This window comes from Cygnus olor, chromosome 3 (genome assembly GCF_009769625.2).
Source record: "Cygnus olor isolate bCygOlo1 chromosome 3, bCygOlo1.pri.v2, whole genome shotgun sequence".
NCBI lineage: Eukaryota > Metazoa > Chordata > Aves > Anseriformes > Anatidae > Cygnus > Cygnus olor.
Window position 1 is genome coordinate 2,825,458 of NC_049171.1, and position 16,551 is coordinate 2,842,008.

Below are 16,551 nucleotides of genomic sequence, written 5' to 3' on the forward strand. Positions count from 1 at the left end.
TATGGAAATGTGGGATGTAGGGAAATTTACTCTTCCATCATTCAGAGCTTCTGAACAGTACAGGACTGCTAGAATGAAAATACCAGTAGTGAAAAAATGATGTTGCTATGGGGTCTTTCAGAAAGAAGCCCAAACTTGTCATTTTGGGGGCTCCTTATGAAGTGCCTAGCCCTTTTGCAGCATTGATTTCCCATGCAGGACTCCACACATTGTCACAGGTCTTCTGCAGTGGTTCTCAGCAAACTTTAGGGGGAAACTTCACGTGGACTTTGGAGTGGGGATTTGGCAGACTCGTCTCCTCAGAGGAAGCACCTACTCTCCCAAAAGTAGAAAGGCAGATCAAAATAATTCTGGTTGGCACTTGAGAATGCTGAACCCGGAACCACTGACTGATGCTATTTACCAAAACAAGCAGATCTGATCAGAAATCTCCAGCTGCTACAGGAAGGTATGAGTATGAAGGTGTTTCCAGAGAGGACTTGATCTATCGACATGGAATGAAATAGACACCATTTATACATTTCTTTCACATTTTCATTTTTCCAGGGTCCTTCAGGAGCCTTGACCTGAGCGATATTTGTCATCTCAAGCTTCCTTCGGTATTTGCACCTACTCTGGTTTCCTTTGGGTGCAATGTCCTGTTTTTTTTTTTTTTTTACCAAAGTGCAGCTTCAGAAAAATTGATTATGTATCAGACTTGAAATGTTTACTTTCCTAACTGGCATGCTAGGTAGGAATATCTAGGGACAGATGCAGCTTCTGAATTAGATGCTTGCATTTAAGTGTTGCAGACGGTGGCTAACTGTGCACTAGTCAGTAGACCCAGTGGAGTCTAGAGATCTACGCAGGTGATCAGAGGTCTACTTAGGGAGAGCAGAAATCTTCCTGAGTGACATTGATTCAGTCCCCATTAACTGTACAGGGCTCTTAGACATCTAATGCACATGTAGACCCATATATGTAGACACTTAAATGGAGGTGTCATACTCTCAAACTGAATTCTTCCCTTAGGACCAAATGATCTGCCTTATATTAAATGATGTAGTGTCATTGGAGATGTCCCATCATATTCCTGCTGGCTTGTAGCAGCCTGTCCAGGTAGGTGCAGGTCCCCTGTAGGGTGTTCATCATACCTGCCAGCCCTGTGTGGACAGTTAGGATGCTCTAGGTCATCACAAACGACATTGGATTTCAGCATATGGTAACTGAATTCAGTCCATGTAGCTACATAAATCTACGTGTCCGATGCTGGTTGTCACCCCTAGTTTTCTAGAAAGAGACTCTCTGAGGTGTTATACAAGGGTGCCACTGAATTTAGTCCATGAATGTGAAAGCCTCTGTCAGTGCAGCACATGACAATGTTCCTGACACTCTCTGGTTTCCTCGGGACATTTAAGGAATTCATTTCAGAGGCAGTTTCTTTTCATGTACATAATTTGATCCTAATCATCTTTATACACATAACATTAAGTTTTTCATTTGCCTCATTAACTGTTGCTTTAAAATTTAAATGGTCAAATATTGATGAAGTACCAAGCTCAGGGACAGACCATATCCTTATTCACCACATTCAACTGTTGTTTTTTTTTTCCATCTTATGCATTTTTCATCAATTTCTCTCTATGCGCTGATCAATCACTTTTCCTTTTGCCAGAGAAAAATGTAAAATAGCTGAAAATAAATGTCCCGAATTACCCCAAAGTGCTGCTTCAGAAGGTGGGGGTCTCTTTTAGATCCCATGTCATCTCTACGTCCTCTGTGGATATCTCAGATGCTGTAGGGGCAGCTGGGATGGCATTAGATGATTGTCTTCAGGCAACTGAATTGTTTCCTGGGCAAGCTCTCTGCCTGCCGGTGGAAGTGCTTTCCCTCTGAGGCATCCAGGACCAAAATATTATCTAGGATCGATGTCAGCAGTTGCAGTCGGCGGTCCATGGAAAAGCTACCTGTAACTCTTATAAAGTTGAGCCTCACGCTTGTGGATGTTGCTGTTTCGAATATTGAATTCTAACAGAAGAGGTTAAAAAGAACCCATGTGTTTTCCTGACAGCACCACCTAGTTGCTGTGTTTTCCACAAAGATATGATGTGCCCACAGGTAGGAAAGACCAATGGCAAGGTGGTCAGCAAGGAAGCTGGGGTTAGAAAGTAGACCTTACAGTTAAAACACTGGCAAACAGCGGCTCCCTTGTATTTAACTAAGCAAGTATAGACATCAGCTGATATATTTTATTTAAAACTTGTGCATCACAGCTGCTCCAGACTGCAAGCCTAAAACATATCGCGGTCATTCTGGGAATCCTTTTCTCACTGGCTTGAAAATGTCCCTGTCCTAGAGATTTAAAAATGTTGCTGACCTGTGACGTGTTTTTCTTCAAATACATTTCAATGGCAGAATTTGTTCGTTGCTTTCTAATGAGGAAAATGATTTGAAAGGTATGTGATTTGATTAGCTAAAATTATCTCAGAGGACATGTGATACTGCTAGATGGGCTTATAAAAAATCAGTTATGGGCATGATCTCTATGTGGGGAATGTATTTGTTATTATTAAAGAAGCAAGAAAACCAATCAGTTGTGCACTCCTTGTGCAGTTTTACTGGGGCTGAATAAATCAAAGGTTTAGGTTTTAATACCCAGTGGAAAGCGAAAATGAAGTAATGGGATAAAGCGCATCAAGTCTTTCATTCTCCGTCAGTAGTGCTCTCCACGGTCAGAATAATAATGTGGCAAACTCTTGCTTTCTAAAATCTGCTTTGTAGGTTATACCTACTGAACAGTTTGTCTCATGCTTGTCCCCATTCGCATCAGTTGGTTAAACATAATAAAAGACCCGAAAGATTACAAAACCCGGACGGTGTTCGTATTTCTGGAGGCAGAGGATGGGACAATCAGGCCAGTGGTGCAGAGGTTCTGGCAGAACTGCTGTTTTATTTCAGAAGTTGACTATTTTCAGGCTCAAGATTTTTGGTGTAGCTCAGCCACTAAAATTCACTTATGGCTGCTCAGTCAAACTTTCTACAGATCTTATGAAAGCTGATATAATTATCTTCCTAACTAACATACTGCATTTTATGCATTCTTAAGAAATCCGTAGTTTTATATATGCCATAATATGCATATCAATAAGAAGCTCTTTAGGAAAACCTATGGGTTGGCATAGCTCTTAGACCACCACGCCATGATTTTCATGTAATAAGAGTTTGTGTTTCCTGGATTTGCAGGGTTGGAAGCCTGTCAATTGGAAACCAGAGGCATGTTCTCCAGTCCTGAAATTAGTATTGTAGATCCTTCTTACAATCCCCAACTTTTCAACATCCTTTTAAAATGGGGTCACCAGAAGTGGATTTAATATTCCAGTGTTAGTCTTGTTGCTGCTGTAAATGAAAATCAAGTCATTCTCTGCTCCTGCTCCTACTCTGCTGTATGCACGTCTTTGGATTGCATTAGTGCTTTTCAACGCGGCATCCTAATGGGAGCTAGTGCTAAGCTGTTTGGCTACTGTGACCCCTAAATTACTTTCAGATGCTGTTTTCCATTATGTAATCCTTTGTTCTCACTGTTCCTGCTTTCCTTCTTCCTAGCTGAACACAGAGTCATATGTCTATATTAAAATATGGTTTTGCTGATTGAGCCTAATGTACTAAGGCATCCAGGCTGATTTTATGGCCGCCTCACTCTCCTTAATACTTATTATGATGTCAAAATTTGTGTCATTCACAAATGTTACCAGCAATGATTTTAAGTTTATTTCCAGATGCCATAAAAATATATATTTAGTAGTATTAGACCTAAGACAAGGCCTTTAAAAGGTAATGCAACACTTAAAGAGATGGCTCAAACAGTTCAATTTATACAGTGTGAAACCCTCTACGTTTAGGAGTAATTCTCAGGTTCAGGCAGTGATGCAGATGAAAGGTGAGTAGCCGCGCTTGTGGTATTAAGGGTCAAGATGGTGCAATAAAACCCTGCTTTGCCTTCAGCCACACACACAGAAAGAAGCATTTTAAGGGTAAAAACGAGGCAAACATCGGCAGCTAACATAGCCAGCTGGTCTCCTGCAGTTAATGGGGAGAGGAGGGCTCCTCTGCAGTCGAGCTCCAAGCAGGACCAGGGTGCACAGAAGTGCCTCCGCTCTCTGCGGACCAGAGAAGGATGTCAGCCTCAGTGCCTGGAGCTGGGGGATGTGAATTACCCCTTTCCCCCAGCTGTTAAATAATAATCTCGGCTTTTTATGGCTCCCTAATTTGAGGTGCCGAGCACCTATGAAATTCCCTCAATAAATAACATGCAGAACTTGCATTAACATCCTAATGTTCAGAAGCCATTTTAGGCATTAGAGTAGTGACAGTGCTAACATTTCACGAGCAGTGCTAATGCTTCCCCTGCCTGTGTTTGTTTTACAGGGTTCTTTAATTTCCTGATTGCACACTGGTTTCCAAATAATACAATACAATGTATAATCATTTTCTACAATTCTTAGAAAATGTATAGCATGGTATAGGCAAAACAGTGCAGTATTCCTATATAATCTTCTACACGTGCAGTGTTATAGAAAAACAATCCACATCAGAGGAAATAAACAGCTCTCATGCATTTTTTTCATATAAATTAACTGTGTATCTAATTGCCTCATCTGCCAGTCTGTAATTTGCATGTATTCACAGGTATATTGCTTTTGTGTTTAACTGCTTCATTTCCATGAATTGTATGCATAAAGGTGTTGTCGAGCTCCATGTAGTACAATGTTGCTCGCTAAAATATTGAACTACATTCCTTGGAGAGAAGAAAGATCATTTAAAGTTGATTAAGATCGTTTTAAGCAGAGTAAGCATACAGTGAAGGAATGCTACCCACGTTTTGTGTATAAACAAAACAGTACTGGAGGGAAGTCTATGAAATGAGAGAGTGTAGATAACAGCAGAGTCACCCCAAATTCTCCTCCTCCTATGAATAACCTTGTTGACTTCAGGGGAGTCAGAGCAGAATCAAATCTGTGCGAGATCTAAGGAAGGCCTTGCCATGTGCACTGTCTAGGGGGCAGAGGGAAGTGTGCAGGTGCAACTCTTCTAGTGGCACTACCTGATTTTGCTGATTGCTTAATTGTAATGTGCTCAATACACTTCTTTCAGAGTGGAATTTCTTAAATGAACACCACTTAGAGCTCATTAGCACCCACAGGTATAGAGCAGCCAGTATTGTCCTGGTTAAAAAAGTACCCAGAGGAAGCCTCAAGGCTGAAAATGATCACGTATGAAAACTTGAGCCTGGATGTGGAATTTTGGAGCATTGGATCAGTTAATTCTTGTAGTACGTCGCAATGACCCACAAAGCCATGTGGGACTCTTCTTCTATAAGGCTTTTTCTGTGTTCAAGGACGGGAAGAATCCATCAGTGTGTTCCATACCAGTTTATTCCCCTCTATGTCCTATTTACATGTGGGAAGGTTGAGGTTAGGTCAGGGCTGGGGGTTGACGGGTGGAGTAGCCCTCCAAGGATCCCTCCTTTTTTTTTAGGAGTTTGTAGGCATCTACCTCTCAGACTTGCTGCCACGGTGCTGTGGATATGCATTTGGGGGAGCCTGGAGTGGCTTGTCAGGATGCAGCCTGTGGCTATGTCTGTGCTGATAAGCACTGCCAGGGCACGGGCCAGGGCACCGGCCTGCTGCCATTCTTACTCGTGTGGTCCTGGCACAGTTTTGGCCCCGGTGAACTTCCCAGATACTTCCCAAGCACAGTTTGGGAGCTAGCACTTGCCAGAGACAGCTCCCAGAAGACACTTTGGATGCTGCTACCCTGTTCTGGAGCGTAGGAAAGCATGGGCACAGCCAGCCCCTGCCAGCTGGCCTCTAACATGGGGTTAGTTGAGTTGCGGAGGCGTAAACTTTCCATCCTCAGTTTGAACAAAGTTCTCTTTTGGAGCTCCCATCCCTCCTCTGGGGAGGATCCAGCACAGATACTTTTAGCCACCGCGAAGCGAGAAGGCTCATCTAAGCTCCCAAACCTGCGGGAGCGCAGGGAGCCAGGCTCCTCCAAAGGGCGGCTTATCCCATTAGGTACCGATTTGGGAATGACAGATGGCATGTGATGGATGCTCCCCTTGCTGCTGAGTGCATCTCGGTGTCTACAGGAGGGCAGACACCTTCTGCAGGATGCTAGCCAGAGATGGGTGCTCCACCAAAATGAAACAAGAGCGCGAGCACCCGACCCGCGGTCGCTTGTTAGGATGATGTGGATGAAGTTCATCCCTCTGCAAAAGGTTTTATATAGTCACAGCCTTCGCATGGGATGCAAATCATGCAAAAGCTCTCACGTTGTCTGGGTACGGCTCAAAAAAATAGCTCAAACCGAGCCTCAGTGGCCGAGTGGTGCGTACGCATTGAATTGCAATGGGCTCTCATCTCCGATAAGTCGCATCCAAAAAGTGCTGATTGGAAGAAGAAAACTTTCAGCTAATTAGCGTCTTTTTATTTTTTTTATTTTTTTTTCCCTCTGAGCTCTGACTACTGTTCTTAATTTCCTGACCAGCTTGTGCCCTTCCCCCGCGCCTCTCCGAGCATCTGTGGTCGTTTCAAATTGAGCTGTACTACCTGCTGCTCCGACTTTCTAACATACCATACCAGTTGGTTTGCCAAACAGTGAACTGCCAGCCATCTGCCATCCAAATCAGAATTTACATTGTTTCATCTTAAAATAACGCCTTCGGAATATCAAGTAACTCTCTGCATCAGGTTTTTGAGAACTGAAAATCAGCCAGGATTAAAAACAAATACCAAATGTGCCTCCGAAAGGAGGAGCGGTGAGGGGAGAGGGGGGAAGTTGGAGAGGTAAAGTTTTTCATTTACTGTTTACCTGATCTGGACTGAGATGACAACGCTGATAATTTTAACTGTGTGAATGCAATCTTCTTAACACGGCATCGTTTTCACGGTAGCTGGTAAAGTGGAGCGGGGGAATTGGGACTGGTTTCTTTGCATTGTATGGGACTATGTGACTTCTGCTCCAGTCCAGTCCTGCCTGGAGCCCAGTTTGCCTCTCTTCAAATACTTCAAGCTGAGTATTCACCAGTTCATGGAGTATTTCAGCCTTGGATCTACCCTTTGGGTGCAGCGTTTTCAGAACGAGCTGCAAATAAATGAGTCAATTGTAGTCAGAGTGCTAAGGTAGTGGAGAAATTTGCCTGATTCCTTATTCCCATTCATTGAGAGGAAAAATAATAGACTTACTAAAATTGAGAAACACATTCTGCAGTTTGACTTTAAGCACTTTTAATCAGGAGGCTTTAGGATACATATGTCAGGCAGTGATGTGCTGTAGAACTTAAGCAACCCCCCCACTGTACGCTGGTAAAGGAGGTCTCCAGAGGTGGTGGTTGCTTGTAAAATTTGCTGAAAGAAGGAGGAATCTAACTGACTGATCACAGCCCCTCCATTCCTGTGATCTAAACCATAACACCGTCCAGTACTTCTACTTACAGAAGCCCACCAGCATCTCCAACCTACTGCCTGCTATGAAAGGCAGTAAAACAGAAAGGGATTCAGATGTCACCAACAGACCTTAACTCGTTTCTCTCTCCTCCCACAAACCTTCCACATGGTTCCAAAGTCTCTTAAGCCCTGAAAATGCTGTAGTATCTTGGTTTCTTTCAGGCAATATGTTGCAAATATCCCAGTTGCTGAAGAATTGTGAATAGTGTGGATACATTCACAGTGACACTTACATGAGTTGCCTTTAGTAGCGGAATGTGGAAGAACATAGACTAGTTATAAATGTGTTGAAATGCCAAACCACACGATGAATTTCCAAACTATTTAGCTCCTAGTTAAGGGGAGAACGGGTGCATATTCCAGCATGCGGTATAATAGCAGTCTCAGTTTTCTCATCTTCCAGGACTGATTTCTCTGTGCGGAAGCAGTACTTGGAGCAGTATCCACCTATTAATAGTGAATTAATTCCTTCAGACGGAATCGTCACGAAACTGACACATCTGCATGTAGACCCAAGGCACCACATAAGAGTCAGAGTGCTTATCTGTGGTGCCTAATGCATGCTAAATACCCACAAACACTTCTTTCCAGCAGCATCTCCTTCAGGATCTGTAAGCTCAGATGGGACATATGTTTTGGGCCAGAGAACAGAAGCATGTCAGTTTGATTACTTTAACACTCAGAGAGAGATTACTCTTATCTTGCTTTAGTGGTTTAAAATGAATGGCCTTAACCTATACAAGTCGTGTAGGTTCCCTCCATTATCAGTGTGAAGAGACCGGTGCCTCTGAGGACAACTGACCCCATCTCACTATAGATCTGGAGTCGGTATACCTCAGTGACAAATTTTCCCACCTTTCTCTCTGCTGAACCATAAGAATTAGCTAAAACTACATGTTTACATTTTAGGTGAATCCTACTAGAATATATCTCACCTACTATTTTGGGTTCCTGTTTGTTGTTTATTTTTTCCCCACCTGCTTTCCCATATGAAATGCTTAAGCCTCTTACGTGGAGCAGAAACTGCAAACTAGGTCTTTCTTCTGCCAGAACCTGACAGCTGCTCTAGGATAATATTTTTTTTTGGTTGATTTTTGAAAGGCTGAGCCTTTCTCAGCTAAACATTTGGCCTCAGGAGAGCGCTTAATATTCTGAATCTGGTTTGGACATTGGTAATGCGAACCCCTCATTCAGATGAATTAGCTTCAAATCAAGTGGATTGACCCATCTTTGTCCTTAGAGTTTGAAATGGGCTAACTGTAAATAACTCTGTGGAAGCACCTGGGGTTAAGTCAGTACTATTTTGCTGAAGCAGAACCATGACATGGGCACTTGCAGTAGAAGGTCCTTCTCCACATTGCCAAAATGTTATAAAGGTTTCTGGTACAGTTGGCCTGTTCTGGTCCAACAGAAACTCTCCTGGGTAGTGACCAGGCATGGTTAAAGAGCTTGGACAGATGAGGAACTGTTCCCAGTTGGCACTGGGGATGCAACCAGTACGTTTGGGAAGTATGAAAGTGTAGCCGTGCCATGTCAATTGGGCTTCAGGGCCAGAAAATGGGACCTGGCACATTTTATTTGCTAGTGTAGATAGTAGCTTGGGTCTCTGCATTATCTGCAGAGTGCTTAATTGAAGTACTCTGAATTAATGCCAGGCACCTGCATTTTAGGTGTTATAAAATCTAAGTAGGGGCCTGAAGCAGCCTGAATCTCACTGCACGTGCCTTGGTTTGCTCAGACCTGGGCAAGGACCCAGATTCTGTTTTGGGAGCTTTCTTTCTGCATTATTTATATGCTCGTATTTTAGTAGCCACTACAAGCCCCAAGCCCACTTATGCAAAGTGTTGCGCTGACATGTAACAGCAAGATTGTCCTGCCTCCAAACCCACTTATGATTCATGTATAAGATGAGAGGGAAGTATTTTCAAGAAACAGATGGTGGGAACACAGGAGAACAAAGACATCCATTAGTAGAGGTATTCAGTGAATTTTCTTCATTGCCTCTTCTCCCAGAGGTCTCACAAAAGATGGTTTGTGATAAAACTCAAGAAAATAACTTCAGTCAGGGCTTGAGGGTGGTAAGGTTCAAGCTGGTAGATATGTCTGTACTGCAGCCCCAGAAAAACTGACGGAGCATATTGATACCCAAATTACTTTCAAAATGATTCTGAGCAGGGAAAATTACCCGCGTTGAGCTTCATGCCTCTACATTCAGCCTGCTGCTAATAGGCAAACCAGCTAGTTTAAAGCTATCTAAGGTGCGTTAACACAAAAGCTTCATTTTTCTGGTTGCTAATGTTTCGTGTCTCCTCTCATTCACACAGAGAAGCTCAAGCCCTTGCTAATCCTTTCACCTGCAAGCTGTGATTGAGTATTAGCAGAAAACTGTTTCCACTTGTCCAAGGTCGCTGAGACATTTCTTCAGAGTAGCAAGCCTATTCACCTAGTTAGTGCTCTTCAGCTCCCACAGGAACATTTGAAAACAGTTACCTTTAGAAAATCAAGGGTGAAGTACTAGATCAAGTTCTGTGATTTGCATTTACCAGTAAATTGTGTTTATTGGCAAATCTTGTGCTTCCTTCGTACCTCGGTTGAAGCTTAGCCACCTCAAAATGCTGTTCCCAGGGTACCGTGGAAGTTGTCAGGCATCATGCAGCCTTACAGAAAGAGAAAAAGCAGTTAAAAGTAGCACCTAGCAAAAATGACTCTTTTTGGGGGGAGGATGGGCTAGGATGGGGGGTGGGGGTTCACTTGATCTGGACTTTCTAGGGTGGGCTCAGGCTGTGAAAAACCAACTGTCTTCAGGTTTGTGGAAAATTTTATACATCTGCATTTGGCTTTCAATGTCTTTGATTTCTGTCCTTTAAGGTACCATTTATAGGGTAAAAATCATGAAAGTGAGTGTATTTTAGTAGTATTTTTTTGCCGACAGGGATTGAAATATCCACAGAAGATCAGATATACTTCTTGTTTTTCAATTCTTTAAATATCTCCAAGCATTTAAAGCCCCAATAAATGTATAAACAAAAATATTTGAGATATAAATATTAGTGTCCATAATACCCGTACTGTTTATTTATAGGAAACCAAGGAAACACAGGAATGGTAGGTGGATGAAATGAAAAACACACTTTACTAAAGAAAAAGGCAGAGTGAGCAAACATGTACTCTGCTTGGTGTTGTGCCCAAGTTAATTCATGGAAGACTTTCAGACTGTGTTGTCATCTGAATTATATCATTTTTGAAGGAAGTGCTGCAAAGGATATAATTATTAGGAAGATCATTTCTATCCTGATATAAATGGACTCTTCCATTTTGCGAACAAAAATAAAAAAGAAAAGTCCATCAGAATTAATTCAAGGTCTTTATATTGCCGATTTATAAGACTAAAATAGAAAATACTTGGGCAGAGGAACAGTGAAACTATGGAGGTCAGAATTAGACGTGGAAGCAATGACATTACTGAGCAGCAGTCAGTAGAAATGTTCATAAAAATGATTGAGAAAGGATCACCGAAGTACAAAAGCTGAACAGAGACCTGCAACAGGCACAGATGAGATGACCTGCACCATGACTTCCACAGCCACCTGAAAACCTACGTGCATCCGTCTCTGCATGAGTCAATCACTTGGGTGAAGGTTTCTATCTGAGCTGAGCCCAGGCCGTTGCCGCAGAGCTGTAATGGTCCATCGGTTGGAGGGCTCAACACCTCCCTCCCGGAGCAGCCCGTTGCAAGCACTGAAGGGGAAGGCAGGTCGGATTGGGAGCCCTGGGAGGTCCTGTGGTCCTTACACCTTCCTGTAAAACTCAAAAAAGCAAACTCTTTTTTGAGTCATCACTATTTCCCAGAGAAAGCACCCTTTCCTGGGAGCCAGCTCTAGAACTTTCCCCATGTATATTTTCCTGCCTGATGCAAACTTGCTTACCTTTCTCACCCTAGACAGCATCTCTGCTATGTGTAGAAAAGAATGTTCTGAGGACTAAGAAAAGCCATCTTAGTTTATCTCCCTCTGAGAAATACATGCTCAGAGAGACTGCATACTGCATAGCCTGCTGTCTGTGGGCAGGATGGAATTCAGAAAATGCTCGACTCGTACTGAAAGCAAGGGCTGTGGGTTGAATTCCACCTCGGTTTGTAGCTGCAGTGGTTCCAAAAGGTTCTGTGCTATTTATACCTGACAGAGTTTGACCTTCTCTGTATGAATGGGGTTGTTGTCATGTAAAGTTTGCTGAGACGAAGCTTGCGCAGGTATTCATTCATGAAGAAGGAAGGTTACGGAGACAATCTCCTGGAAAAATGGCCAAGAGCTAGCAAAATATGCTTTAGAATAGCAAACTGCTACTTTATGTCTGACATGAAGGTAATGGGCATAGTGTGAGTGGTGTTTTGAGTAGAAACAGGTAAAAGATCTGATCTTTGCATGTGATTTTAAAACAGTGATATCCGCTGTTCAGTACTGATTCCATTTGGGTATGAAAATGATGGCAATGGTTTGTTAGAGAGAACCAGAAAATAACCACTGGTTGTAAACCAAAGGTTTTGAAGCTCAACATTTCAACTTACAAAAAAGGAGAGATGATGTAAGAGGCAATTTTACCCTTAGTCTTAAATGCTTAAACATGGGAAAGATCTCATATAAGGGACATTTCAGCCTTTTGACAAAGATGGGAAGAGACAATAGCTGGAAGTCCCCATTGGGCAAAATCTAACATCGTATTTCCTGACAGTGAAGAAGAGTTGAACATTAGTATTGCAGAAACATGGAATAATTTAGACTTGAAGAAACCTCTGGAGGTCTCAGAACAGGTCTGGCTTAGATCAGGTTGCTCACAGCTGTGTCCAGTTGAATTTGGAGTGTCTCCAAGGATGGGTGGTCCACTGCCTCTCTGGCACCCTGTTTCAGCTCCTGGCCACCCTCATGGTGAAAATGCTTTCCCTAGGTCTACATGGAATTTCCCATCTTCCAGCTTGTGCCCATTGCCTCCTATCCTTCCACTTTGCACCTAGAAAGGAGTCTTGTTTCATCTTCTGTATACCCTCCTTAGGTAAGATCTCACATTAGAAGGAACCCAGTTCTCAGCTGCTCCTTGTGTGTCCCAAGCCCCTTATCATCCTGATGGCCCTCAAGGCAGTATATGAGGGCAGATGATGGATTTGTTTGACATTTTTAACAGGAGAACAGATATTCTTCTGGAAAACCTGCTTTGTAAAATGCAAATTACTCCTTCTGTAATATTTCAGCAATAGAAGTATGGCATATCCCTTCTGTATGCAGCAACTGACCATGATTCAATCATCTTCACTTAAGTTTTCATGGTAAATACTAGTTCTTTTGGCTCTCCCATTTTATAAAGGAAGGCCAATAATTAGGGCTCACAAAAAACTGTTCAAGGAGCTTGTGCTTTTTTGGTCACTTGGGGATAAAAGTGGAAGGCTGTAGTAAGTATGTGTGATTTTGTATTGTATAATTTAAAATTGTGTAAGTAATTGTAAGAAAACACATGAAACATTGCTCTGTGCAGTATGTTTCTTACAAAATGAGTGTCTGCCATTGTGAAAACTGCAGATCTCAGTAACTATTAACTTGCTCCCCATTTATTGTCCATGTCTTGTGTGGGACAGCCACAGCATTTGGCCCAGTGAATTGTATGTCAGGATAAGATGTACGCCGTGGCTAAGACTTAGGCTTAACTGATCACAACATCCCTCTTGTAAAGGCTTGTTTTTGAGTGATTTTTCCTGTTTTTGTTGTTGTTGTTTTAATTTGAATCAATTTCCTGGTGTGGTTCAGGAAACACTGATTCAACCCTTGCTTCCTTGGAGATGGTTCACACCATGCTTTCCTTGAAAAACCAGGGCACCTGCTATCAAGAGATTCTGCCACACTTTCAAGGCCATTAAATTTCTGAAGTGAAGTAAATTCATCGGCCTAACAATAGAAAGAGACAATTCTCAGCCAGAAACCTGGGGATGATCAGAAATAATCAGAGATGCTCAGGAACGTTCAGTGTATATATTTATATTTTCTGCATATTCGGTGTATTCTGTAATATAAATCTTTTTAATCCACGAGTCCTTAGTTGAGCTATTGGGGGAGGAGGGGGAAGGAGGAGGAAGTTCTGAAAATGTTAGCATTTTAAATTTATGTTTTTACAGAAATGAAATTGAATTGCTAATTTTTCCATTAAAACATTCACAAAGCCATTTTCTGCATTTCATCATGCCTTTACCTTCTTTTTTTTTCCCTCATTTTGCCCTGAAATGCAATAAAAAAGATGTAGTTCTTAGCTACTTTTTCAGTGTTTCACTGTCATCTTTTATTTCCTTGACATTATTTTGGATGGTGAAGGAGGAAAAATGGGGGAAAAGAGCTAGACAAAGGTGAACATTATTCTGATGTATAGAGGAGACTAGAAGAACTATAAAATGGAGTTTAAAACTAATGATTTCTTAGAAAAGCCAAATTATTTCAATAAAATGCAGCTTTCCCACTGAAGTTTTTATTTTCAGACAAAATTCATTTTTTTCCCAAGAAAATACAATGAATTCTAGCACTTACATACAGTGATGCTATCGCTCTAAAAACCCTGTGTTGATGGTTGCTATAGAAAACCTTTTGATAAATAGGTGTATATATAGTAAGCTTTTAGATAAGTGCTTTCTTCATAATTTTTTTCCTTTCCCATTCCTGCATGATCTTGATGAAACAGATTTACAGATGGCCGCATCCCAATATCACTTTAATTAGGGTAGATCAGAAGTACTTGATGAGCATCTCTGAAAAGTATGCTGACCTGAAAATGGGCCAAAAGAAAAATCTAGACCCTGTGGTGCATTTAGTTTATGTTTTTATTTCACATGGGTTTTTTTTGCAATTATTTTATGTTTGTTTTAAACATCTCCAACCTTAAGATGACACAAAGCCTCGTTTTAAATGTTTTTCCATTACAGTCCAGCTAGTGCCCAAAGCATAATTTGGCTCACTGAGCACAAGATCCTTTCACACCCCTCTAGCAAAATCTTCTATCATAGGGTCCCGAGCCCTGAAAGGACTTTGAGAGAATTTATTACATTATTAATAAACCAGCTGATTAAAGGACAGTTTCGTCTGGCTTTTCCTAAACTGGTTTTGTTCATGACTTTGGTGTTTTAATTCAGGCACATTCTGTAATTAAGACATTTTGATTCCATTTCTATTAACAGTGGTAAGGACCCAAGCCACCTGCAGATAAACAGTCGAGGAAGGCCTGAGGACACGAGCCTTAGGGAGTGCCCGGTACCCTGTAGTCAACGATGTGATATTTTCTGTGTGAAAGGAATCAAGTGCTTTTAGCTGCCCAATGTCTCTTTCAGAGTTAAAGAAAATAAGGATGGAGAAAGACAAAAGTAAGGCATCTCAGCGTGGAGTGCAGTCTGTGTCTCACCCCTAGCTGAACACCTTCCTAATAAAAAAAAGATGTAAAGGCACAAGAGCTACACTTGCACAAGAATGATACCAGCCATTTGCAGATGCATTGCTCTGCATTATGCTCAGATTTGACCAGATTCTGCCCTATTAGACAAAGACAAAGGGTTTAATTGAAGAAAAAGGCTTTAATTATGCGTAGCATATGCAGCTCATGCTGGCAATCCCCTTCCAATAAAACGGACATGAAGACCCAGATGAGCTGAGCTGACCACTGGGAAGGATCACCGACGTCCAGCTGCAATGAGCTGAGCCCGCTTGTGAATCGGTCCCGGTGAGCACATCCTGGCAGAGCTGACTTCCACAAACCCATGGCATTTTAGGAAGCTTTAGCTGTTGCCTAATGAATGACATCTATATTAGTTCACTAAATTCAGCCAGGGCATGGGCTCAGATGTTGGCCCAGGGTTTTTAGTAGAGGCTCTGACACAGTTTTGGCCAGATTAACTGGTGTTCTCGCTGCCATCCCCAGATGTGGTCTGAGCCAGCACATGATAGGTACCACACTGAAGTTTGGATATGGCCTCCTGTTTTGTTTTTTTTTTGTTTTATGTACATAAACATGGCTCTGACAGTTCATCTCTAACCCAGAGACCAGTCCTTTACTCCTTATAGAAGTGCTCCAAAGTATGTGGCTTAGGGCCAGATAAATAAAATGCAGGAGGAAAATATTCACATATATTCTGTATTAACCCAGCACTTCTGCAGAAGTGTTTGATAGATGTAGGGCAAGAAATGTCTCCTGCCTATATTCCTGTGTTCCTAAGAACCTGTTACAGAGTCTTCACATGTCTTCTTGTAGTGACTAGGACGTAGCACTCACTGTATGGATGTACCACAGCTCTTTGCTGACTCAAATCACAGAAAACTGTTTTCTCTGCAGCAGAGCTGCCTGAAGACCCGCTGACAACTCTGACTGCAGGAAATGTTCGTGGCTTCATACCTGCAGCAAGGGATGGAAGACAAACACTGATGTTGTCAAATAGCTGCCTACAAGTGCAGAAATAGGCCAGCCAACCTGGAAACCTTTGAATTATTTCCAGACGAGAACTGGCAGGTCAAAGATAGTATGGGAATGTAAGTTTGGTCAAATGTTTCAGGAATTAGTTCATACAGAAAGCCAGGAAGCAAGCTATATAACTTAAAATGGGTAATAGTATTGAGGACTCGGAGCAAAAATCTTCTGTTTTAATTGGTGTCTGGTCATGTCCTACTCGTCTAGAAGAATCTAGAATACTTTAAGTTAAGAACTATCAAATTTGTCCTCCCTTGTATTTGTCACCTGCACTCTGGTATGTCAGAACAGGCCGACCTTTGCCTACAGGAGATGCTGTCGGTCATGTATTATATATTTTTGTGGCCCCTTTTTTCGTTTTGTGGCACTGCATTGGCATCAGTGAATTATGCCAACATTAAACGAAGGATGTGGCTTATGCGGCAGTCCCAAGTCAGTCTCATCAGTTACTTTGTGATTGTCTTGCTGTAGTGTGAGGCAGATACTGTTAAGGTCTGAAGCTGAATTCAGGTGGCATTTTGGTCCTGACACAGGGTGAGCTTAATTTTCAAGCACCATGCCTTTCTGTTAGGGTGTGGGGCAGTGG

General features: G+C 42.1%; 1 protein-coding gene across 5 annotated transcripts in view; it reads left to right on the forward strand.

Moving 5' to 3' along the window:
- Nucleotides 1-16,551, forward strand: part of MSRA (methionine sulfoxide reductase A) — a 277,042-nt gene that overhangs the window by 221,202 nt on the left and 39,289 nt on the right. Inside the window, exon 6 of one of the 5 annotated variants that reach the window (XM_040551822.1) lies at nt 10,567-10,728. The exons of the other annotated variants lie outside the window; for them this stretch is intronic. Within the exon in view, the coding sequence (XP_040407756.1) occupies nt 10,567-10,593 (27 nt within the window). The 3' untranslated portion in view covers nt 10,594-10,728. Of the gene's footprint in view, nt 1-10,566; nt 10,729-16,551 lie in introns of those variants that run through there. 5 annotated transcript variants of the gene reach the window in all.